General features: G+C 39.8%; 2 protein-coding genes across 2 annotated transcripts in view; both read right to left on the bottom strand.

The window, feature by feature from the left end:
* tmem104 (transmembrane protein 104) overlaps positions 1 to 21,063 on the bottom strand; it is a 53,172-nt gene extending 32,109 nt beyond the window's left edge. Inside the window, exons 1-8 of the mRNA XM_034592396.1 lie at positions 20,783 to 21,063; positions 19,393 to 19,459; positions 17,795 to 17,916; positions 16,761 to 16,842; positions 13,600 to 13,693; positions 12,431 to 12,514; positions 6,149 to 6,248; positions 3,823 to 3,919 (exon numbers count right to left, since the gene is read on the bottom strand). Coding sequence (XP_034448287.1) covers positions 3,823 to 3,919; positions 6,149 to 6,248; positions 12,431 to 12,514; positions 13,600 to 13,693; positions 16,761 to 16,842; positions 17,795 to 17,916; positions 19,393 to 19,437 — 624 coding nt within the window. The 5' untranslated portion in view covers positions 19,438 to 19,459; positions 20,783 to 21,063. The remainder of the gene's footprint in view (positions 1 to 3,822; positions 3,920 to 6,148; positions 6,249 to 12,430; positions 12,515 to 13,599; positions 13,694 to 16,760; positions 16,843 to 17,794; positions 17,917 to 19,392; positions 19,460 to 20,782) is intronic.
* Positions 21,064 to 22,474: 1,411 nt separating this feature from the next.
* On the bottom strand, positions 22,475 to 26,335 carry LOC117765856 (5-hydroxytryptamine receptor 3A-like). The gene is made up of 9 exons (XM_034592400.1): positions 26,145 to 26,335; positions 25,858 to 26,027; positions 24,847 to 24,891; positions 24,599 to 24,708; positions 24,111 to 24,283; positions 23,864 to 24,024; positions 23,567 to 23,768; positions 23,006 to 23,167; positions 22,475 to 22,768 (listed from the first exon to the last, which is right to left on the bottom strand). Exons 1-9 carry the CDS (start codon positions 26,182 to 26,184, stop codon positions 22,497 to 22,499), a joined length of 1,335 nt encoding a protein of 444 aa, XP_034448291.1. The 5' UTR covers positions 26,185 to 26,335; the 3' UTR covers positions 22,475 to 22,496.
* Between the last annotated feature and the right edge of the window lie 286 nt (positions 26,336 to 26,621).

Raw genomic sequence — 26,621 nt, 5'->3', positions numbered from 1 at the left:
TTCCTGGAGGACTCAATCTCTCTGCGACTCTGTCTCTCCAAAGCGCTGTGACATCAGCCTCTCTTCTCTCTCTCTTCCTCCCTCCCTCAGCACCAATCACCCACAAAGGGATTAAAGCTCTTTATAGAAACACCATAATCGGGCTGCTCTTTAATCTCTCGAAATTTTCTAAACTCTAAAAATGTTACGGCTGCAGTAATGTCTCTACCGTCACTCCCTGTGGTTCCCATGGACACAACCAAGGCGATCCATCGGTGTATATTAATTCACTGTACAGTACGGTGTATGCACAATGAGGTTCAGATTAAATTCAAGAATTTTATGCTCAGTCTTATTGGACAGAATGTAAAATTATAACTCACAAAAGAGTTACAATATTTTGCCTTAATTTGCTCCCATCATATTGTTAAAAATAAATATCTCTACTAAAAAATAGCAAAACTCCATAAAATGGATAAATCCTGGAGTCTTGAGAATATCAGTTACAACTCTAGCTCTTTACTGCAGCTTCACATTCACAGTAAATTTGAATCAAGGTCTGCGACACAAAATCTTGGCTTATGCTGAGGATGATGATGTTTATGTCTGTGTCAATGGCTCCTACTTTGTATTCAAAGCTTTTATTCAAGGTCTAAATTAGGTTCCGGGGAAAAAGTCTCTGTTTTGGGTGTGGTACTTTACCAAAGTACAGAAGCTTTGGGGGTTAAGTACGCCAGTGTTTTATTTCAGTTGGTCAATCTCTGCAATAGCTCCAAAAGTATGTTTCCTTACATTAAATTGAATATTTTTAATGTTATATATATGTTCTGCTACAAGTCTTTGTCTATTAAACAGGAATAGGAATCTCGACCATGCTTACTGTTGTTCTAGTGTTGCTTGATTTAATTCTTGTTGTGTAGTCTTCTGCATTACCGCCTCCCCTGTGTGTGGAAACACACACAGGGATGATCTGCCACTCTGTGGGTCCTTTGAAACTACAATACACACAGTCAATGTTACTGAAAATGTATCTCCCAGTTCCTCCTAAATCCCCCTGTGAGTCATTCAGGAGGGATGGATTGGGAGGACACAAGACAAATCTCACTTCAGAGGGACTGATATTAAAAAAAGGTTGTAATTGCCCACCTTCCAAAAACCAATAAAGGTCATCATAGAAATCAGTTTTTTTCTGCTTCCAATTTTGTGCGTGGCCTCTCTGAATGACCCTCTGAAACGTTGCACCTCAGGAAGAGCTGAGTGAAAATGGTGGGTTAAAGAAAGGGATGACACTGTGGAAGAAGGGCACCGTGTAAACCTGGGCGAGAATACAAAAGGAGCCCAGGTGGATCCGGGTTGGACCAGGTTTTGACGGCTCTTTCCGTAGGGCAGAGTGCAGCTGATGAGAAAGAGTCAATTATTTAGAGTCATCATTCAGAGTCTGGGCAGCCTCTTTCAGGCCTGAAGCCACACACACACACACACACACATATACACACAAGATAGGTGAAGAGAGGACCCACTGAATGTTTGAACACAGCTCCGTGATTTTAGATTTTCAGTAAATGTCAACTAGGACGAAAATAAAATATAAGGATACCATGAAAATCTCGCACTATCAAAACAAAAAATCTAAATATTAGATATCCATCAGCATTTAAATAATGAGTTACTGCATCCATTGCTTAGGTCACAACACCTTTTTATATCTTCATCTTATAATTCTTTTACCATCATTACCCTATTTTATTTATTTATCTTTATTACGTTGAATCAAATCTTATCTTTAATCCGTCCAGTTCCTCCTCCCAGATTTGATTCTATCGTTGCACAAATTAATCTTTTTATCATGTGACTCCTGTTGCGTTTTCATTCGCTGTTATTCTAAAGCACTTTGAGTCAACTACTGTTGTTTTTAAATGAGCTACATCAATAAACGTGACTTAACTTGACACATTTACAGACACTAGTTAATTGCTTTCTTTTTTTCTGCAGCTTTATCTCCAACGTTGAAGACAAGACACAAACAGAGACCACTGCAGTGTAAAATCTGGCAGCCAAATACTGACTATAAAGCAAATAAAATCTCCCATATAGTTCCACCCAGGAAATATATAACCTTTTGTTTTGGTGTTTCCACCAAAGAGACTAGTCTAAATTAAGTTCCGGGGAAATATATACCCCTAAAAAAGATCCTCACACAGAGGTTTCAGATTTGAAAATTGGAGAAAATGTTTGCACTGGCAATGGAGCGTTCTTTTATGGCCAAGAGTATCTGTATAATTGGAGAAAAAGGTCAGATCAGTGCATCCCTATTTGTCAGTGTTAAGTAGTAAAAATATTCTTCAGTGTAACAAATCTATTTCCCTCAGCGCTCATGATGAAACATGGGAAATTAGTCTGCAAAACTGCAAGTGTAAACAAACTGACCACAGCTTACAAATCAGCATTATTTCAGTTTGGTTACACACACCAAGAGGCTTATCCCATAGGAGGTAAAGAAGGGGAAAAGTTCATATTTTGGCTCATTCCGTTAAAAGGGATGAGGGAGGAGAGAGACAGCGAGGGCAGGGAGGATGAGAAATTATATGGGAGGGGATCAGCACATCTATCACTGTCGCTGTGCAAAGTTACAGCTCCAGTGGAAATCACAGAGTTTGACTCGAGTCGGACTTCAAGGACACAAACGCTTCCTGCGGGGCTGCGGAGGTGGGTTGTCACTTAGAGGACAGAAAATATCGTCAGAGCTGAATCTGAGAGAAATGCGGACGAGGCGAGGCCCATTACACCGTCTTCCGGAAAGTGTGTTTAGCGTAGTTTGGGTCAAAAGAGTATTCCTAAACACCATCCAGAAAACCTTCAGAGAGGAGAAACCCTCTAAGAAAACAAGCTGTATTTGCATTGTTTACTACCTATGTTAAAACAGTTAAGTGAAGGACATGATGCTGCCCATCTTCTTTAACGTTTCACCTGCAGCAACATGGGACCTACTGTATAGTACATGGAAAGCTACAAAGTATTTGTATCTTATCACACACTGTGAATTAAGATGGACAACATGTCTTCACTTCCTCCCACTATCCAGAAATGACTCCAAAATATCTTGGATATTTGAGGGAGGAGGGAGGAGAGAGACAGCGAGAGCAGGGAGGATGAGAATAACGCCAATGACGTTATTTGGAGCCCGAGTTTGCGCAGCAGTAAGTCACAAAGGAAACGTAGGCAAACAATGAACTGCATGGAAGTTAAATAAAGTAAAAAATGGGTTTCTATTTATCTGCATCCACTCCTTTCGTGGTAGATGCCCCACCTTTTCACAAAATTATTTGCATAAATATTGTTTGAGTAGTTTTTGTGTAATGCTACTGACTAACCAAAAAATTATGATGAGAGCAACTTCAACAGTGGAAGTAACAAAGAGAGTGTTCATTTCTATTCTAAACATTTTTGAGGGAGTTTTGATAAATATAATAAATAAAGATAATAAAAAGAATTATAAAAAAATAAATAGTGCAGGCAGTGGTTTGCAGAGAGTGTAAAAAACTGAAAACTGCAAAGAGTTTAATTTTTTCCATTGTCTGACTCATGGAATGAACATAAATTAGATACAGCTCATAAAATCTGCTGCAGAGAGTTGTCATATAAACTATGAAGACTGACAAGTTAGCAATTAAATATGTGAAGTCTGGCATTTTAATGTTGTCTTAAAAGTTGAGCTCATTGTGACCAGTTGCTGTGACTGGAAAGAAGGAGGTGAGTTAAAGGTCAAGTGTCTTTTAGACTCACTGCATGAGAAACTGAGGCAAGGGGATGTGAATGCTGCTGTGACAAGGAATCAGGACTTACCAGGAACACCCTGTAGGCATCTTTCCTTGTGACGGAGCCCCAGCACGGGTCTGTGTCGTTGTACTTGACACTTCCAGCGCTGCACGAGTGGTTTCCACTGCACAGGAACACAAGCACAAACAAACAGAGCTTAATGTTTCACCACTTTTTTACCTTCTGAAACTGATTCACACACCAGATTGTCCCTATTGCTCATTTTAAGCCTTTTATCTGAACTCTTATTACAGCTTGTCATGTCAAATTTCTGAGTATTATCACAAACAGGAGACAGATCCGCTGAAGGAAATGCTGCTGCAGGTGGCGCAGGTTGGGAAAACTTAGAGGGTATGATTCAAAAGCAATCCCGAACCCAATCGTTGCTGCGTGACAAGTGGGGTGGTGCTGCCCATGCTACAAATAAGTCTGCAGTTTGTGCCTTCAGGCGAACAAAACTCCTTCTGAAGTCTCAGTTACGTCTCACATTTATTGTTGCTGGAAGATGAGCGGGGGTTTGACCACGGTGGTGGAGAATTTAATACGATAAGACAGCATCAGTGTGCTTTGCCAGAGGGCCGGATGAGGTACAACAGCTTTGTTACAACAACAATTGTAAAAAGAGGGCAGAGTGACTTTTCTAACTAAAAATCACCCTGTCATTTTTTTTTTATTATGAATTAATACAGTAAAGCAGGAAATGAAAGAAACTTGCTTTAATACTTGCGCAGGGTCAAATGATACGAGTCTGTTTTCACTAGAAGACGTACGATATACAAAGAGATTTAGTTTTTTGTGAATCTGTTTGTGTTTAATTGTGATGCAGGTTCAGGTTGGGTGGACAAAAACATCCTCGACTGTCTCGTGACATAAATAAAAAACACTTGAATTTTTTTAGACTGGTCCATGTCCCATCCATTAACACAGAAGAGGTGGGGTTTGTGATCTATACTCCAGCCAGCCACCAAGAGGCGATCAAGATGCTTTGGCTTCACTTTTGGAAGCTGTCATGTCATCCATCGTTATTTAAAGTCTACGGACTAAATTTGGAAATAAATCTTTTTCTGTAATGAAAGCATGTGATGTTTAGTTCCAGTTTAGCGAAGCTGCTGTTTTTAATTATATTTATATGTGGTTAGGAAATCTCATAATAATACTTTGATTAGCTCTGTGTTTCAAGAGCAGGAATTAACAATGAATGTTAATAACCTGCAATTATATCAGTATTTTAATGCTCTTTCAGATGTTAATGAGATCAGTAAATCATAAGTTCAGCTGCATCAAAACACAGAAGAGACGATGAGAGAGAGCAGGAGAAACCAGCAGCAGAATATTTCACAGCACTGATACGATTTAATTACAAAAACAAAAACAACTTCAGTCCAGACAAGCATTTTAGCTCCATATCAGAAAAGACAAACACACCTGTACCACATGTCGCATGACCATTCACATACAGTGGTCATGTTGAGAAACAACAAGCAGATTGTTCACTGTGCAGGTGGTTACTGAGTTACAAAAATTGCTACGAACAAGGAACAGCAATGGTGAGTAGTTTTCTTGGAGCAATGGGGAGGTGGCACGGTTACTGCCAGTAAGTGTAAGCAATGCTTTGCATTCACCGCTGGTAGTCAGGTCATGACTGATAACATCCAGTCAAGGAGAGAACCTGGGGGTCTGCGTCTTTGTTTCTGTTCGTCCAGACTAAGAAGCAGACTCGAAGTTATCACGCCAAAACAGGGCCAGCTGAATTTCCAAACTTCTCCAATTCAATTATTGTAGAGAACAAGTTTATTAGTTTCATCAAAGATATATATATAAAGTATAATACTGTGTGTAAAAGCTGAGAGTTCTGAAACTGTCTGAAACTATAAAAAAATATCCCTGTCAGAAGGTTTAACCATCACACACTATAATAAAAAAAAATCATCTCCCTAAAAACTAAAGGGGGAACGGCTATTTCTGTGGTCCAGGCTCTGAAGGGTAGAGTCTGTAACTATATGAAATACTTTATTCTCACTCCGTCTGGCCAACAGACTTGCAATAAAAACGTTTCTGGAAGCAAGTCAACATGACTCAGACGTCGGGAGCACCAGTATGAGGTCAGCAGGCCTAAAGGCCTCTGTCAGCAAAGCTTTATTGTCTCAATCTGGAGTTCAGAAGGTGAAAGTAGGGCACAGGAGCCAACAAGACGAAGAAGGCTGTGCCAAAATGGAGATTAGCAAATGTTCCAAATGTTCTTGAAGGAGAACATCTATAAAATCCATCCATCCATATGTATATATAAAATATATAATTTTATTTCACAATAAAACAGAGAACAGATGAGATAAAGTGAGTAAATTAGTCTTACCAGGCCACTTCCATTAGTGATATAGGCACAGCTGCTGCGTAGATGGCCAGGTCCCCGTATAGATAGACTATGATGCAGATGTAGAACATGTTGACACCGACTGAAAGACAAGAATGAAAAAGATAAAGACATGATATATGATATCTATATCTATATAAAGTTATTATGACTGAATGAGGGATGTGTGCCAACTTCAACTTAAATCAAGGTTCATGAAACAGCTTGACGTTTACAAGGTTACAAAGACGTTTTTCATCTTTGTCAGCCGTCCAAACCAGGGCCTTTGCAACAGCGTAGGCAAAGCAGAATATTGACTGGCTCCCCGAGCTGAGAGGGGGCCCTTCAGAGAACAGCAGACTACATTAGTCCATGGCAATGACAATTTTGTGAGAACCCCCTTGAGCCCCCCTCTGAAAATAGACCAGTGGACAGCCCCCAACTCTCAGAAGATTGTTGTTTACATGATCCTATTAGAATTGATCTTAAATAAAAACCATAACAGTTTGAACACAACTTTTGTAGCGGAAAGTCAAGGCCTCTGCCTTCTACCCCTATTGCCTGGGGCCCCCAAAGTCTCTTGAAACCCTTCTTGTCTAAAGGCTTGGTCATGAAATGTGGCTGGTGGACCATGAATCCCTCCATCGCTTTTCTGGGACATCGTATTGGTCCAATGATAAGTATTATTAACATGAATTTTTTTAAAGCAACCACTACATGAAGGAACATTTTACTCGTTAGCCATTGCTCTTCACAGTGACAAGCTCTTAACCATCTGCACCCCCTCATCCACACACTCGACTGGCAGGCCCGGCACAACTGCCTTTGCCAAGCCAAGATGGAAAGCTCTCACAAGCAGACATCATCACAGGACGCCACACATCCATCAGGCTCTTGAATTCTCAGAAGAGGGGGGGGAGGGTTTCAACCGTCCAACCGGACCTCTCAGCTAATTCATTACTGCCAAGGAAATTAGAGCATGAAGTCCATTAAAAAGACATAAAAAGTGACAGATTTACAGCTTTTCAGGCTGCACTGGTTCCTTTATGAATAAAGGGCTGGGGGGTGCCTATCAAACAGTAGAAAACATACGGAACTGGCAGCCTCATAAACAACCATTCATTTAGTTGTTAAAAAAAAAAGCTGTTAATAGATTCACAACAAAAAAATCCACCATTAGAGACTGGAGGCCAGAAAATTAGCTGGTGCTTTAACTTGAGGTAAAACTAATGATTAGTTTTAAAATCAGCCAATCTGGAGAACGAGACTGGATTTATGGTCAGCACGCGGGTAATCAGGACGATTAAAAGAAGACTAGATGCGTTTCAGAAAGATTCTTGAGTAGTTCATTGATAACCTTCCTCCATATTCTAAGTATGGTAGATGTTCAGCGACAAAAAGCTGCAACGCAGACATTTATTTGGGCACAAAGTATAAAGTATTCGGTGGAGAAGCGATTCATGGAACATTGGTTAAACTCGCGCAGCACGATACAGACTTGGGTTCATGTTTCTAATAAGTTTGATTTAAATTTTATTATTTGATGTTGTAAAAAAACGGCTGATTGGAAGGAGAAAGTAGAGTAAATGTAAAATGCGTAGCTCATCTTTATTTCATGTTTTTGCCAAATTCAAATATCTGAACTCAATGTATGTCACCCAGTTATTTGGAGGGCCACCAGACAGTTGTCCACCCAAACTGAAACAATTAAACACAAACCGACTGACACAAAACTAAATGACTTTGTCAATCTTCTATCGGGGAAAAAACAAAACACTTTTCATTTAACCCTGAATAAGCATCTAAAAAATATTTTTAAAATTCTTTAATTTTGTGCTTCATTAAATTAATCCATAATAACAAAATTACAGTTGTGATTTTAGGTTAAATAAATCTGTGTTTTTATAGTTATTGGTGGTTGTATGGTTCATGTTCCAGACAAGTTGCTGCATCTTTTAAGCTTGAGACAATGAGAATACACAAATCCCTCCCTTCGCTGCCTCCCAGTCCCGTGTGGCACAACATGGACGAGGCACATTAGTGTCTCAGTGGCAGATAGCAGAGACGGGACGTACTGTACTCTGCTGGCAAGGCGAGAGCGCAGCGTGACCACAGGGATGCAGGCCTCCACAACGCTGTAACTAATATTTCTCGTTTAACCGAAGCTACAAGGACAAAATGTTGCGAATTGGGTCTTCACGTAGAACCCTGGTGTTTGGTATGGCTGTGAAAATGCAGAACTATCCATCAACACTGACTGACAGCGGACGTGACAACCTGGCTGTGAGGAGCAGCAGGAAAAAGCTACTATTTAGTTAAGTGCACAACAGGGAAAGGCAGTTTTATTATCGTGTAAAGACTCAACGCCATTGATTTACTGCCACGATTGTATATTACATCATAGGAATAAGACAATATTTATGTAACTGTGATGTAAAGCGAGTCTTGTTTGGTGACAAATTTCTTATTAGAACCATTCTCACATTTGAAGCCTCTGAACTTAGGAACTAAAAGAATTTCACCTCATTTACATCCATCTTCTTAAATTAAAATTCCGCCTCTTGTGGGAACGTCAGAGTGTAAATCTGATGAACTGAGATTAAAAAATAAAATCTAAATTGAGCCTGTCCCAGAGGCGGCAAACTCATTAACAACTGGTCTCCAAAAACAAGTAAATAGGACAGTGCGGAATTAGAAATGGATAATTTAGGTCTACCTTGACAACAAAGCAAGTCTGTGTGACAGAGGAATCATTAGAGTGAATCTGTTCGACTGGGAATTCACTTTTGTGCATCTAAGGATTACTGGGAAGGAGAATAAAACTTCAGAACTTAGTCAGAGCCGGACCACCACTGGTTTCGTTTTCTTCAAGGTAAACAGATTTTTGAGAGATTTGGCACCTGATAAATTCGACACTGTTCATTTTTAACAAACATTTTGTTATGTCTTCATCCACGTCCTAATCTTCAGTTGCAGTAAGCAGCTCCAAGGTTAATTTTTTCACATAAGTGGTAATAATAATATGGTATTTCAAGTGACATACTGCATTGTGGCGTAAATCACATTCATGTTAGTTGCCATTTTTCAATTCTCTGATTGTGACACAGAAATACAATGTCCAAGTTCTTAGGTTTGCCTCCAAACCTTTGATTGGTTTGATTGTGTTTCCAACAGTAGAAACTAGAGAGTAGACTCGCTGTCAGACTCCACCCCCCACTCCTCCAAATATGGTTACTCCTGGTTGATGGCGCTGGACAAAATGCCAAACTCGAGGCTACAAAACAGCAACTCAAACACCAGTGGTAGACGTCACGGTGGGTTAACACTTAAAAGCATTGCAATTTTGTTGTTTTGTCTATATTGGCAATACCAATTCTTAGATCTTGAGCAAGAGGAGAAATTAGCTTCCCTCTGATACATGCGTACTTTCTATACTACCGCTAGGTGAGTCGTAATCTTCGATCCATCAGGAAGCAGAGTTGAGGTCTGAAAGTTCTGAATAGTGCTACAACATAGGCTTCACTCAGTTCCATTTTCAGAAAAAATTTAGTTTTCATGGAGCATACTTCCTTCCTGAGACTAAACTTGTGAAATCCATTTGTTGGCTTGATCATAGCTGTAGCCGTTATAACATATACTCCCTGAAAATTAAAGTACATCTTTTATGAAGCTGACACTGAAAACCATTATAGCAGTGGCTTATGGAAAATGATTGGGCTGCAAGCTGAAGCAAACATGTCCATTTATCTTCCCGGAGGCTCTTGCACCCCTGGATCCATTTTGCCAGTGCTCTCAATGCACAAGTATGACATTTAAGTAAAAGTCACTGAAGTATTAAAAATGGATGTGCCCATGTTTGGTTCTAATTAGGAGACGCAAGCCTGGGTTAAAGCGGAGTGAATTAGTATTCGCTGCCGTGGTCCTCCGTATGTCAGGGGAAGGAGCGCTCATGTTGAAGAAGCGAGCCAGTTGTTTGCACAGCCGCTGTTTGAACCGCCACATCACGTCACAAGAGGTAAGAACAGCTGAGACGAAATGCTGATGCAAGGACGGTGTTCAATCGTTCGCTCTCTTTCTGACTTTAGCCAAAGACGTCTTCTAATCAACTTACAAATCATGAATGTGAAGGTTACAGTAACACCTTTACACAGTGGTGCAAATACCCCCCCCCCCCATCAACATTCCTGTCAGTGGCTGCAGGTCAGGCTCATACAACAGCCGTGGCCTTATTCCAAGTCTGCTGCACCGCTGCCACATCAATTTCAGCCCAGGAGGAAGTCAAACGCCCTCTAAGCAGGAGAGATGCTTTTAATTGCCTGCGAAGGTGCAGGACAGAAAGACAGTGTGCAATCACGCCCCCAGTTTATTACCTGTGAAGAGTTGGGAGGTGGTGTTTAAACTGTTTTAATGTAACCTGTAAATCCAGCAGAGTAAAATAGACTTGTTTGACTCTTTCCTGTCTTTTAGCTCCTAAAATGCATGAAGAACTAGCTGTAGTTTGCCCCCCCCCACTCATTTTGTGGCTATCAAATGTTCACATCTGTCTCCTCACAAGCAAAACCCCTTGTCATTCAGGGCAGTTTCCTGGAGATGGTTTGGATTAAAATGTCACTTCTAACAAACTGCACAGCCATTCACTTAAAAAGAGGACAGATTTCCATTCAGATAAACTATCCAAAAAAGTGTTATCACGCCACCAACAAACCAAACCATAGTTCAGTTTGATCTGGACAAAGATCACCACTTTTGGTCTGACTCAATTTTGGTCCATTTGTCCAGACCATGAACCCCTAACTTTGGTTTGGACTAAAACTAGGTAGGTGTGAAAGTGCTCTAAATGATGACAAACGGACAGACAAACAGGCGGGCATGGCGATCCCGATAGCGCCCCCATTACTTGCCAGGAGTGATAAAAAGGTTCAATGGTCTGGTTCGAGATGTAACATTTTGCAATTTGCCAATTTAAAAATGTTTTATTCAGTGCTTGCACAACTGTTTGATTCAGGCACCACTTCAAATTTGAAATATCTCAATGTTTTTTTAACTGTTTATATTTTCTGTGAGGGATTGAAAACCTTTATCATGTTGTCACTAGGATGAAGCTGAGGTATCATATCATTACTAGAATCACATTTCAGTTGTGCAAACAAATTGTGGCCAGCAGGTCGGAGCTGAGCAGGTCTGTGTTTGTCCTCTCCCCTTTCCCCGTTCAGCGTGTGCCGGGACCTGAGCCTATCGCATTCATCTATGATTCACCGCGCCACTTTCCCTTAGCGTGGGGAGAGTGAGAAGAGGAGAGAAAACTCATTTCCTTATTAACAATCGATACCTCCACGTGCCTCACCTGCACACTGTCCGTTTCATGCTGGGAAAGGTCATCAGCAAGGTTTTTTTTTCTTTAACAGGCAGGAGAGTCGAGTGAATGAGTGACAAGAGGGTGAATCGGAGGGAGCACACTGCAGCTTTGACAGCCTGAACTGCATGTCAACATGCACGAGTGCGTTCACACGTGTGGGTGTGAACACAAGCTGAGCGGACCTGTGGGTCTGCTCTGTGCGTGTGCGCGCCGAGTGCTCCACCTAGTGTCGCCATGCTGAACGACAGAAAGAATCTGCTCACACGACGTTGTCACAGCTTTGACCTTTCACTGTTCCTTCATTCCTTCAAACTGTTGAGTCGCCTGTATGTGGTTAGGAAGAGCTGGTCGGCGTAATGCAAGCAGACAAAGCCAGAACAATGTTCTGATAAAAAAGAGAAACGTGACGCCACAATGTTTCTCCGTCTCTGGTTCAAGGTGAATCTACTTTCAATATGTCATCCCATGTTAGAAGACGGTTCATTAGATCCCAAGTCATTCTAGTGGAAGCTTCACTATCATTTGCCACAAGCACAGGCAGTTACTCACACACACACACACACACACACACACACACACACACACACACACACACACACACACACACACACACACACACACACACACACACACACACACACACACACACACACACACACACACACAGGGGAGATTAACAGCCTTGATGGGGTCTGAAACAGGTAATTACAACCAAAGGCAATTAATCCATATAGAATTACATCCAATTAAACAGCCAGCAGCCTTCCTCTGTGAACGGACATAAAAGAAAAAAAAAAAATCTTTTGGGATTCATCCCACACAACCTTCACCACTCCTCCATAAATGTTACACATGGCTAATGACGGCGGTGTCTGCAGTTAATTGAATAACGCCATGAGAGGAGCAGCTCGAGGCCAGAGGGATATTACCTTTGTTGAAGTACATGGACGCCATTTGGCCCATCTCCACCCGCTCCACGATGTCGAAATGATCGACGTGACCTCCTGACCTCTCTGTGAAAACACATCCAGCAGTAAATAACCAGTCGCAGTGGAGCCACTTTAGGTGTCAAGAAACAGTCTGATGATTTAAAATATATACATATATATATATATCAGGACAAACATATGAAACATATAAAGCACTGCTGACATTTTAAATGCTGAAAATAAATAACTATTACTTGGCTGTTATTTTAGTCAGCAAACAATGTGATCTCAATCCTGAAGATGTTTACACGAGTGATAAATAGAGTGTTTCAGTGTTTCACAAATTACTGAGATTTGGTGGCACCAGCAGTTATATTTTAGAGGAACATGTTTTTAAATCGATTAGTCAGCAGACAAAACATAGAATTCACAGACGTGTCAATCATTGATTGAGGTTCCCAGAACTTAAATGTGTGAATTAATTGCTTTTACTCTACTTAAACTTATACCAAAATAAATATGTTGGGGGTTTTGGTCAAGCAAAGACAAATATGTGGAGATTTCAGATTGGTTCTCTCATTTTTTACTTATTATAAAAATAGAAAAAAAAAATTAACAGATTAGCTTATGGATGAAATATTTGTTAGTTGTTAGTTGTGTTATTTGAACAGTAATAACATATATTCTGATGATCACCGAAACATCTTGATTAGAGTCTGACCGATTTATGAGTCTTTTACAGACATTTTGTTCAAAGATATGAAAACTTTTATTGTACAGAATAAACCATGTAGAATATATTTGATGTATTTATGTTTACATTTTATATAAAAATATTTGTATTTTCTTAATTCAAGTTCTATTTACTTGCATTTGTGTTATTTATAATGAAGTTTATGTAAAATATTATTCCTTTTCTTTTTCATGATGGTTTGAATATGGCCTGATATTGGTCGGGCTCTAATCTTGATTATTTCAAAATACATTTTTTTATGAAATACATTTACACACACAAACTTAAAGTGCAGATTTATTCACTGTCTCTGCATCACTTCATCAAACTTTAACCTAAGCAGTGATGGGTCAGAAAACAGTTACACAAATAATTTTCCCGAAAATGATGGTGTTTTGATTTCGATTGTTTATCGACTGTAAACACTGATACTCACGAACAGACAAGATGGGCTTTGTCTCCGGCTCTGATCGACCTCGACCCACAACATCATCGTCCGAATACTCAGAGGTGGAGTCGCTGTCGTTGATCTGAGGGGGAGAATGATGATGATGAGGATGATGATGCAAGTTTGTGGAGCTCTATTTAACCTGCCTCTTTTCCTAATTTCTCAGCATAAACCGCAGTGAGTTTACAAGCTATTAACACAGTGTTTATTTGCTATGTATGTGACACAGGGGAAGGCAACATCTGGAAATTACTAGCAACAGCTGGAAAGCACTTTGGAGAATGGAGGACGTCACAGTTCGCAGCTATCACGTGCTCACACATCGCTTATCATTTCTCTCCAGAATAATATCAATGAGCCGTCAGTGAACGTTGTGATCAGCTGAGTGAATACAAGACACTTTGGCTGAGACGCGATGAGCGATGGCGGGAGGTAACGGCTCTGTGACAAAGCGGAATGGAACAGAGGCAGCTTGACAAACCGCCACATTAATGTGAGTGGCTACGGCTGAGACTCAGACGAGCTTCTAGCGACAGACAAAGTCAGACCAATCGTCTGAAAGTAGAAATCCGGTCAAACACCAGGCGTTAGGCAAACGTGGGACTCCCCACTGTGGCTGGGATGAATGTTATATTTCTACTTGCTGCAGGTGAATCAGAAGAGGAAGCGGAGGCAGTTTTCTCCGATGAACCACAGACTTAGGGACGCCAACATTTCACATCACAATTTTAACTACAAAAGTGAATTATAATGTGAGACACTTTTACCTGAACTGGATAAAAGAAATGAATTAACTCATCGGCCATTGTGATTGAGAGTTTAAACAGTGACTTTATCTTTAATTTTAGACCTATATAGTTTTATAGAAATATTATAGAAACATGTGAGATCGTAGATTAGATTCTTTTATCATTTATTTAGTACCCCAAGTGATCATCAACAGACTCTCTAACAACCCCTTGCAACAGTGATACAAAAATATATACAATTCCAACATATGGAATTTCAAGACTAAAATGTATTCACCAAAATAAAGAATCCAAAGATGATAAAAATGTGTTTATTTTAGGAAAGCCTTTTATAATTTTTACACTCCTATTGCAAGCAATTGTTTTTTATTATTTAGCATTTATCTTCATTCCTGGGGTTTTAATAATTTTCATTATATTTATTATTCTGTCTATTATATTACTTGACCTTATAAGGTCCAATGGTTTCCATCCTGTTTCAAACTTGTAAAGCACTGTGTAACTTTGTTTTGAAAGGTGCCATACAAATAAATTATTATTATTATTATTATTATCAAACAAATCATAAATTGAGTGTGAATTAACATGGGACCAAATGGGGCACTTCAACACAACAAACTGTTTAAATAACACAGGAAATTCCAGGATATTTCCAAGAAATTTATTAGGAGATAAAATACCCTCAAAATAGGGCACTGCCATCAATTACATTATTATTTTTGTAAGTATTCTTCTTATTATAATTTTGGGGATAACATTTCTCAGTCCATCTTGGAGCTTTAACGAAAGTATATAGTCGCACTTTGCTCATACCACCAGCAGAGGACAGTGTCTACAGCCAGTGCTGAACATAAAAAACCTCGTTCAGCTGTAGATTAAAAACACAGTCACGGTCGGGGGGCTCCTGTAAAGATCTTTTCCCATCACATGACCAGAGTTTAATACTGCTCTTTTAAGTTCTCTGCTTTTGACGTAATAATAATATTTCTGTTCAGAGGCTTCGCTCAAGCTGAGAGAAATAAAAAGCATTCAGCGGGAAACATTTCCAGTTTTTCCTTGTTTTCCATTACGTGGGAGGGAAAATGCTGAGAGGAGTCAAGGAGCCATGAATCAAGGCCGAGTGTTTGGGGCTCAGGCGATTGTCCGCAGGCTCGTAACTCCTCAACTGGAAACCCACTGGCATTAACCAAGATGGTTTCTGCACCGTGGGAGACACAAAGTCTTTTTCTCGTTCAAAGTAAAAATGATTGAAGAATGCTCGGTAATCGAGTTGAGTCATACATGTCCTGTAGACGTGTGGCAGGAGGCACATTTCACTTGGGCTAGAACTGAGCCATAAAACACCCTTCTAAATAAAATTCAAAAATGTATAGTTTATACATTAAAAATAAATTTTCCTTTTGTGATTTTCAGTCATAGAAGATGAAAGTTGTTTGAATTTGAATTCCATTTCTCTAAGAACAACGACTATGTTGTCAACTTTGGATAAATTAAACAAAGAAGGACAAAATTTAAATGTATTTTTTTCACAGTGCAGACTCAGCATGTACGATACCGCCCTCTATTGTTAGTTGAGACGTAATGCGCACAGACTGTGTAATAATCATTTTTCTGTGCCATTTTAATGTCTTATATGTGCAATCCTGTTTACACTGCATATGTTCTGTTTACATTGTACTTTTTATTCATACTTAATGATATTTGTTCATGCTTTCATTGTAGGTTCTATTACTTCTGGAAGAAGGCAAAGTTTTCCCGTAGTGGTACTAATAAAGAATTATATTATTTTATCTTATCTTTTCGATTGCAGACCTGCCATCTACCACATGCATCAAGCATAAATACAGCTTTACCTTAAGTCAACAGTTCACTGACAACTACAAGTGAAGTTGAATCTGTGATCAACTGCTTAAACATGCTTTGACCTACATAAGTAACTCATATAAATGCTTTAATCAGGTCCTGCAGGGTGTAAACAGTTTGCAACTTTTATTGAACAACAGCACCCTCTGCAGCCACATGTGGGGATGGCATGGTTTTCATGCCATCCCCACACTGAACTGAAACACAACTGAAAGGTGAATATTACCCATGATCCCCAGCTTCCTAAACCAGACCAGCTGCTGTTGTAACAAATACACCAAATTGTTTAGAATTCTTCAAATATCAAAAGTTTCCTTGCAGAATATTGGAGATAAACGCTGGTTTTTAACAACTTTTGAGTCCTTTTAAACTCATCTACAGCATTACTCTTGAACTTGGTGGACCTGATTCTGGAAATTGAAGGTACGACTATCAGACTGGGAATGAAAGAGGAGACATTCTGACAGAGAGAACTGTCCATCCAACCACCATGCAATTAAAAATATTTTTTACACACACTATAGATTAACATCTCACCTCCTCCTGCTCTCTCCTTTTCCAGCGCAGCTGAGCGTTGGCCGCCGCCATCGCCTCGATCACGAAGGTGGTGGTCATGTAGCTGGTGAGGGGAGAGAGGGACCACCACAAGACAAAAAGAGACGACAGGTGAGCAAGGAGCTTTTAAGGACTAATGGTCAAATACAGATAATGCAGGTTGTCAGACATCAAAACTGTTCCATTATCAGAACAAATTTATGTTGGGAACTTAGTTGATAATTATTTTTTTTCATACAGAATGATCAATTAAAGTTTTATGGTAAAATGCTTATTTCCACCTTAAGTCAGTGTAAATATGAAAAGAGGCAAATCTATTGAATGAAGACAGATTTGCTGGTCACCAAGGGGGGAAACAGAAACACCAACTACAAACTCCTGATGGAAATATGAGGCTCTTAAGCTTCTGTGTTCACCAGCTGTTGTCTAACTGTGTCTGAACCAAGTGTCATCCCAGCCTGACGTCACCCATTGGTTTGTGAGCTGATGTTTGAAGCCTCGAGATTGGCATTTTGTCCAACGAGCGGGGGTGGAGCCTGACTGAGATCTTTAGGACACTGCACCCCCACCTACACCTGCGACCTGCACCCATTGGACGGTACTAGCTGTCAATTACACGGTATCAATGCCCCAATGCATACGGGGCTTTATCGTCTACTTGAAATCGAAATGGGAACATCATTTACTAAATGAAAATCATGCAGTATTGAAAAAGACATGCAACTAGAGATTGAGACATATACTCCTTAGGAAAATGTTTACTGATCTTATAAAGCAAGTGAGAAGTAGAGCCATTTTCTCATAGACTATTGAAAAAAACTGTGCTGGTGACTCGAGAGAATACAGGTTTCAAGCACTTAGGCATTGCTTTCACTTTCCGAACACAGAGCATACATCTATTATTATATAGAGTGTCTGCTCTATATATAAACAAAGAAATATTTCAGATGTTAGTCTGAGGAAGTGGGCGTCGTCTGTGTTGTGGAAAGCTGAGTTTAGGGTCGAACGGGACTCACCTCATGAATCCTAAAAATGAGATGAGTGCTATGCTGACCACCCAACCGGCTGTGGCGAAGGCTTTGGGCATCGTCAGAGCTCCCGTGCCCACGATCAGGTTGAACATATACACCAGCCCGACCTGCGGAGGAAATGGAAGGTGAAGTCTCACACAAGTCTGACATGAAGACCACAATTTCACTTTCTACTGCATCTTGTGTCCTAGAATTTCAAATTCCACCTGCGACAATGTTTCACTTTTGACGCCTCACTGACTGAGATTAAACAGAATAAAATTCTGTGATCTAATATTGTAATATTAATATCAAATATCTAATGATGTTTTGTTAAAGTCCAAAATCTCAAGAATAAAAGTATCCAGTGTTCCTCATCATCCTTGTGGATGAAGACAGTCGTTGGGAAGGATGACGGAGGGCAGCTCTTCTTACCCTGCTCAAGTAGCAGAGTCCTTTAAAGATTTAAAGCTTCCTCTGGAAAACTAGAATTACATACATAGTCTACATACAATTGTCTCCAACTTATATTAGGTCACTGTGATCACTGAGATCTAAGAGTCAAAGTGACAATTGGTCAAAATTTGATGAAATTCCATAAAGGCAGACTTGAGATATCATGTTCAAGAGGCCAAACACACGTTTTGTGAGACCTTTGATCAGAATTCAATCCAAAAAGTATGAGTGAGTCTCAGTGAACAGTTGTGCCAAATATACAAATGGTTCTCTCGAGGCGTTCTAAGGATAACACGTTAACGAGGCAAAAAGCGTTTTTGCATAGTCACCGTGACCTTTGACCACCAAAATCTAATCAGTTCCCCCCTGAGTCCAAATGATTGTTTATTCCAAATTTGAAGAAACTCCCTGAAGGGGGTTTTGAGATATCGTGTTCACAAGAATGGGATGGATTGACCGATGGGTCCGGGCCACTGGCAGTCGTCAACGGAGAGACACAAAAAATGTTTGACCAGCGGAACTTAACGTTTGTGGCAAAGTCAAGCTGACGTGGGCAAAGTCAGGGACAGCTGTCAAAAGCGAGTCCAGACCATAAAGAGGCCTTGTGTAAAAAAAAGAAAAAGAAAAAAGATGTGTAAGCAATTTAGTTTCCTCTTTATTTTTCACAGCACTTTCATATGCACCCTCATTGCTCAAAGAGCCATTAGACCTCGAGATTGTTCTTCATGCGTTCTTTTCCTCTTGTCTTTTCACCAGACAGAGTTTGCATAGATTATATTAGAAACCGCAGCAGCCAGACTTACTAACAACTAACAGAGAGCCCGTCACTCTGAGTTAAGCTTCTCTTCATTGGTTTATGGTAAATTTGAGGAGAGATCTTAGGATTTTATTGTTGACTTTTAAGCTTCCGTTCTCCTTTCTGAGGACTTGAATTTCACAAGGAGTAAGTCATGAATCTTGAAGAAAATAAAATCCAGTCTGATACATCCTCAAAGCTCCAACCTACTAAGGACTTTATAGACAAAACACATCCTTTCTGAGCTTTTATCTTATTTTTGCAGGGTTGTTTCAATGTGTATCTGACCCCTGACCTTTGTGTGATCAGAAAGAATTCATGAATCAATAACATGATTACACAGGACACTCACAAAGGCAGAGTAGGGTTCCCCGGTCTCTGTAATTCCACCCGCCATGGTTGATGACACAGGTCTTCACCTGAAGGAGGAAAAAAAAAAAACACAGCCAGGTAACTTAAGCCTTCCATATTGACTTTCTTTAAAGCTGATAGTTGCTTTATTGACATAAGGGATGAAACAGTTACTGGTTTCACCGTGTACTGTGGTAAAATTCCTGACAGTTAGTTGGATGGTTTAAGTGTTTAATTACTATAGTAACCATGGTGATTTAGTTGGTACAATAACCGCATGAGCTGCTAGGGCTCATTCACTGTCGCCAAATTGCGTGCTTTAACAAAACTGATATTTTGTCCTGACTGTAAGACATTCAGGGTCAACGTGACAAGTCGACGACATTCTATGCTCCACTGTGGCTCTACTCCAATTGTTTTGTGTTGTTGTTGTTGTTGTTGTTGTTGTATGTTGTCAACATGTGACATGGGTTGTTTTTTTTACATATGGTTGTATTGTTCCTACCTGCACATTCTCTGTTCACAATGGTTGTGTTGTTTTAATAAGCACATTTGATTTACTTATTTAAGGTTTCATTTAAACCTGCATCAGGGGAAGTTTTCATTTGAAAACAAAAAGCTTCTTGAGCAAGTTAAAGCCTTAATGTTGCACATTGATATGGCATTGGTACTAAATCATTTATATCAATAATTCACATATTTAAATCTAATAACTGTGAAATTACTTCAGTTTGTGTACGAGTACTTTTTCGAACATTTCTGCACATTTGAACATTGATAACAATGATATACCATCACAACGTTTCAAGTCTGAGTGACATATTTAGTTCAGTAATGTACAAACTGCGTGTACAGGACCCATGATGGAAAAATAAGACGCACAAAAAAGAAATGGAGAAAGAACTCCGATCACACGTCTTTACATTTAATGATTATGTTAACGTTGACTCAAAGACACACGAGATAAACATTTGATTCAAGACTTTTCTTACATTTTAAGACCCATTTTTCAATTCGGCATCAATATGCTTCGCTAATAATCCACCATATGGCGCATATTTCAATAAAATACGCGTTGTTTTTTTGCTTGTTTTACAAATATCTACACACGAGTCGTGTGACAGGGACAGCGTGAGGAAGAAATGCTTGTTTTCTTTAATCATAAACAGTATTTTAGTGTTACTAACTAGTGTAAACTTGTGTTTACTTGTACAAAGTTGTGTGACTACTGATCTGGAATCTGTTCGCTAACGCGCAGGTTTGGTGAAGCTGTGTCACACACTGTTAACGGGTTATTGTGATTTCATAATCAACACAAAGAAATGTGTGAATCTTGTGGAGGCTAGCCACACATGGTCGTTCACTGAAGACAGATACTGAGACTGCTTTACCTCACTGCTCCCAGGTCCACTGTGTTTTGCTAGTTTAGCTGCTAATCTAGCCGGGTTGCTCCAATGCTGTCAGCCGGGGATCAGCTCCTCACTCGCCGGGTAGATAACCGCAGAGTCTCGGAGCTAACGTGGGCCGCTCCGGAGTGAGACAGCCGGAGGTAAACAGTGTCTGTGGGCTAACAAGGCTCCGACATTGGGCTAACAGACAGTGAGCTCACCAGGTCAGTTGACAATGCATCAACAGGCTGACCGTTCCTGCTAACACACACTTGCACTTCCGAGACTTGCTTTCAAAGTAAAAGCCTTTCTCTTGCTGTCACTCGAAAGCTTTTATTCTTAAGTCACCAAAATATGTTTTTTTCCCAATGACGTAATTGATTCATGTTTTTTTCTTTATCATCATTGTCATTATACAGTTAGCACAACAATAACAATAACGTGCCTACCACATGATTTCCATTATAAGACTTTTATTTTTAATTCCGGATTAGTTTCAACCCGCCCATCGGTGCTGCTGCGGAAACCAGTACGTCCTGTCACATGACCACAGCATATGACAGGCGCACATCTGTTTGCAGCAGTATCACCTATTCTTCTGTTTCCATGTCTGCCGATGATTCAATTGTTAATGTCAATGTCAATGTCAATTTTATTTATATAGCACATTTAAAAACAGCTCGGTTGACCAAAGTGCTTTGCAGGAGTAATGGTACAACAAAAGGACAGTAAAAAGGTAATACATTATAGTGCAAGTAATACAAATAAAATACAATTATTAATGTCAAATAAAATAAAAGATATATGATAAGATAAATAAAATCAGCTGCGATGAAACGTACTCAACTCGAGCAGAAAGCCTGGGAGAACAGGTGTGTTTTTAAGTAGCGATTTAAAGTGTGTTAAAGGCGGGGCAGATCTAATGTGAAGTGGTAGGTTGTTCCACAGGTTTGGGGCGGCTACTGCGAAGGCGCGATCACCTCTGGTTACGAGCCTTGTCTGAGGTTTGTGAAGGAGCAGTTGAGTGGCTGATCTCAGCTCCCTAACTGGAGTGTGCATAAAGAGAAGTTCGGATAAGTAAGACGGTGCCAGTCCGTGAAGAGATTTAAAAGTTAAAAGCAAGATTTCAAACAGGAAGCCAGTGTAGGAGGCGCAACATGGGTGTGATATGGTCCCTCTTTGTTGTCCTAGTCAGCAGGCGAGCAGCAGCATTTTGGACTAGCTGCAGGCGTTTAATGGATGATTTGTCTAAGCCTACATACAGGGAATTACAATAATCCAGACGGGAGGTTATGAATGCATGGATAATTCTCTCTAGGTCTTTTTGTGGGAGGTAGGCCTTTACCTTGGCTATTTGTCGCAGTTGAAAAAAGCTACCTCTGACTACTGAGGAAATTTGCTTTTCAAAATTAAAAGCCTTGTCAAAAAGAACACCAAGACTCTTTACAGTGGAGTGAGTATAAGAAGCCAAAGGCCCAAGATTGTCCATATCTTGCGGTTCCAATTGTCCAAATATGATAACCTCAGTCTTATTGTTGTTTAATTTGAGGAAGTTTGAATCCATCCATGATTTTACGTCATTTAATCAACTAATCATTGCATCTCTCAACTTCTAGTTTCTGGACGAGAAATATTGATAATTTGATCATTTATACATTTGAAGTCAACAGGGGCCCAAAAACATATTTTGCCTTATATGGAGGCCGATTATAGTGAGCTACTCTTTATTATTTGATAAATAGCTTCCAAGCCACTCCACATTCATGTACATCAAATATGTTGCAACAGTGAGAAAATAGAGGAAAAAGTACACAGAGTCTATGATTTGAGCCAGTCTTGCGTAGCGTCCCGGCTTCCTGTCGTCTTTGACCTGTCGTCCGGTTTCCTGTCGAGCCACCTTCACTTCCTCCAGGATGAGCATCAGCAGCTCACCCTCACTGGGCTTCATCACTGGACCCACCTGACCTCGCTCTTCAGCTGCAGAGGGGTCTGAGTGACAAACATGATTCAAAAGAATGGTACAAGTGGAGTAAGTAAGACCACAGTTTAAATCAAAAACTAGGATATTAAAGGAAAACAATTCAGAGAAAGTAAATAAGTAAGCAAATTTTAAAAATTATAAAATTCTATACAGTATAAAATGTATAAAAAAATAAATTAAATTAAATTAATAATAAAAGTAGTATACAAATAGTATAATAATAGCACATAAAACACAAAACGTACCTTTGTGAGAGTTGCCTTCCAGCTGAATTTCCACTTCCTGGCTATTAACCGCGTTTTGAGCCTTGTTTCCACAGTAGTCATCGAGCCCCAACAGAAAGCCCATCAGCATGGTTTCCAGGATGCTCAGCCCCACCAGTGTGAAAACCGACACACAGAAGCTGGCTGGAACAAACATGCACATGGTCAGTGTGTAGAGGGTGAATTTGGTTAATGTTTTTGCAGTTTTGATTTCTGTGACTTATTCCGATTTCAGTGACATCAACTCCATGAAGTCTTGGGATTTGAGTCACATTATATTTATGCTAATTTATAGTAAAAGTCTTGTTGACTTGATTTTGTTTGAACAGGAAATAAACAGACAGAAATGTAGGTGTCCCACATTCTCTAGTATCCCAGATTACCAGAATTCACCCTGCAGATGGATGGATCGCTGGTGTGTGTGTGTGTGTGTGTGTGTGTGTGTGTGTGTGTGTGTGTGTGTGTGTGTGTGTGTGTGTGTGTGTGTGTGTGTGTGTGTGTGTGTGTGTGTGTGTGTGTGTGTGTGTGTGTGTGACAACTGACCCATCAACGGCAGCTTGTCTTCTGTGGACGGCAGCATATCCTGAAGAATGAGCAGGAGGACGGAGATTGACAGGAGCACAGTTACTTTGAAGCTCAGTTTTTCACCCCTGATGAAAAAAGACGCCAGATCCAGGATCAGGAAGTAAAACAGAGGCACGATTAAATTTATCACATAAAGCATTGGCTTCCTCATGATGAAGACCTGAAATAAAAAATAAAAAAAACGTTAAATTAATTAGGCTAGAAATAAACCTAGTTGGACGATGTGGAAATAACTATGTTATGAAATATTCTTACCGTGTATATGAGCCTGCTCTGAGATACATTTTGTACATCGAAAGAAAAATAAATAATTGTCATGTTTAAAAGTTGCCATTCTCCCTGTGTGATCATTATCTGCTCAGAGACTAAAGAAAGAGTTGCTTCACTGTTGAATGTGCTCAGTTTCATAGATTCCGCTGTGTAAAAAAAACAAAATAATTACATTAAATATGTTCTCGTAGCAGAAAGAAAAAAACAGACAGCTGATGTGGTTTTAATTTACCGTCGTAGTTCATGGATGAAAATGTGATGCGACAACGCTGCGTGTCAAATGGGAAGAGGTAAAGGTTGAACTGACAGGTGGTCGTCAGCCGCTGGCGTCCGTTTGCGATCACCAAGCCATCATTTGTCAGAGTGAGCAGAGGACTGTTCTGAATGCTCCCAGTGTCAGAAGTGCTGAACAGAGGAACAGGAAATGGAATCTTTTCAATCTCTCACCAGGATTACAATCCCAAATCAGTGTTGGTGTGTTTTCTCTCTTGACCATTTAGACGACTATAAAAATAACCCAGGATATTAAATACAAAAATGTGCGCTTGGTTTTTTCAATTTGTGATAATTGTGTCTACAATTTTTGGAAGGAAGGAAGGAAGAGAGGAAGGAAAGGGAAGGGAAGAAAGAAAGAAAGAAAGAGAGAGAGAGAGAGAGAGAGAGAGAGAGAGAGAGATAGATAGATAGATAGATAGATAGATAGATTAGATAGATAGTTACTCCTCTTGAATGGCTACATCTGGGACCCAGAGCATTTTCCTAGGAACCGTCAACATTTTAATTCCACAGAAGTTTGAAGAATTCCACCTCAGGAATTCATTTCTCCACTTCTGAGAGGAGACAAGAAAAGGCTCAGGTTGGAGAGTGATGAGACTCAAAGAGCTATGACAGTGGACCATGCTCCTGAAGTTAATGTATCTAGTGACATTAAAAGTTTCCACGTTTCATGTGAATGTGCAGATTCTTACCATTTGTGTCTGGATGTGAGTGGTGACAGTTTGAGACATCTCATCCTGCAGACAATCAGCAGCACCATGGTGAGCACTCATGAGTATTAACAACAAAAACAGCCACGTCTCCAAAACACACCAACATGTCAATCATCTGGGACGAATAAAACGACTGGATGAGTTACAGCATGTTTTCGTAACTTGCCAAGCAACTTGTGTTTTTCTGCTGAACTGGATCAGGGGGCAAATCCAGGAATTTTGTATTACTTTGACATTGTTTTTCAACATTTTCACAATTTTCCCAGAGAATAATTAATGGACCTTGTTGAAAAACCAGACATATTTAAGGGAATGATATTAATGATTTGGGGAAATGTGGTGCAAAAATCCAGATCTATAGTGAATTTAAACGTGGTTTAATTCAGGGACTGTCGCTCTGTGAGTGTCATTCTAGTTCTATTTGTTGCTAGAGCTTTTACTTTATTCAATGCTATAAGGATGCTAAGAGGATTTCAAAAGAACATTTGTACAATACTTTGAAATATAAGAGTTAACATCTTCACAAATGTTGTTTAAATGATGTGATCTTAGAAGTTTAAAGAGGGAAACATCTCTTGAAATGTAAACACTTGTGTTTCTTCACTTCCTGTTAATATTGTCTGGCTCTGTGATGGATGCATGTGAGTGGAGGGAAGAGTATTTTTTAATTTCTTTTATCCATTGCATTACATTGTTTGTATGAAAAATGCTGTGCAAATAAAGTCTGACTGAAGTTTTGTTGTATATCAACTCACACAATTGTTTTCAATGTAAAATATAAACCTTAAAGTAACTATACTTTCTTTGTTACTAATCATACTTGTTCACTATCGTGAATAAAGCTGGTAAATAAATGTAGAGCAGCAAAAGGTATTATCTTTTCTTTCTGAAATGTGAATTGTAAAGTAGAAATAAATCGAAGTATTTAAGTGCCTTAGGAGCAGTATAAATACATGTAGTTATAAAGTCAGTTTGGCAGAAGACGCTCACCACTTCTAGAATACCATACAGCACCATGTCCAGGTAAACAAGGGTTGTTGTAGTCCAGTTTTTCACGGGTCTCATTATTGACATAGAGGAGTTTGTTTGAATCAGGTTCAAGTGAGTCAGGAGGCTCAGGTACGAGCAGTCTGACATCTCACTGCTGGAGACACCTGCAGCTGAGGAGGCAACGAGGAAAACACAGAATCTGAACCCTCACAAAGTCAAACAGCAAAAAGAAATCTCAGCTGCAGCAAGATCTGTTATTATCAAAAAAAAAACATTTTGTAACTCACCAGTGACTGCAAGAAAAGCGAGAATCGTCAGCCCTGACATGACTGTTTGCCCTCGGCTCGACGTGAGCCAACGCTTTTTAACTGCGAAAAACACACTCACACAAACAGTGGAACAATAGAAGATGTACGTGTGGATGCAACGTCAATAGGAGTTATTAACCTCATTGTCAACTTCTCTTTGTTCCTTAACAGAACAGTCTATTGTCGACCTGCAGCTGAAGCAAAAAGTCAACATGAGGCGCATCTCAGCGAAACGTCCAGAGGGAGGGGAGAGATTTTTTCAGAAATGTAGACTAGAAATAAAAAACCTGAAATGATTTCAGGTTTTTGTTGTATGTCCCCACCAGCCAGTGCAGTTTCAGTTTCCACACATTGTTTCCAGACTCATGAGGTCACCTTGATCTTTGATCACGAAAATCCTTACAGTTAATCTGTGAGTCCAAGTGGCAACTGATCAAAATTCAAAGAGTCAGACTT

Source organism: Hippoglossus hippoglossus, chromosome 8 (genome assembly GCF_009819705.1).
Source record: "Hippoglossus hippoglossus isolate fHipHip1 chromosome 8, fHipHip1.pri, whole genome shotgun sequence".
Taxonomy (NCBI): Eukaryota; Metazoa; Chordata; class Actinopteri; order Pleuronectiformes; family Pleuronectidae; genus Hippoglossus; species Hippoglossus hippoglossus.
Note: the sequence above shows the minus strand (reverse complement) of the source record. Positions and strands in the feature narration are given on the sequence as shown.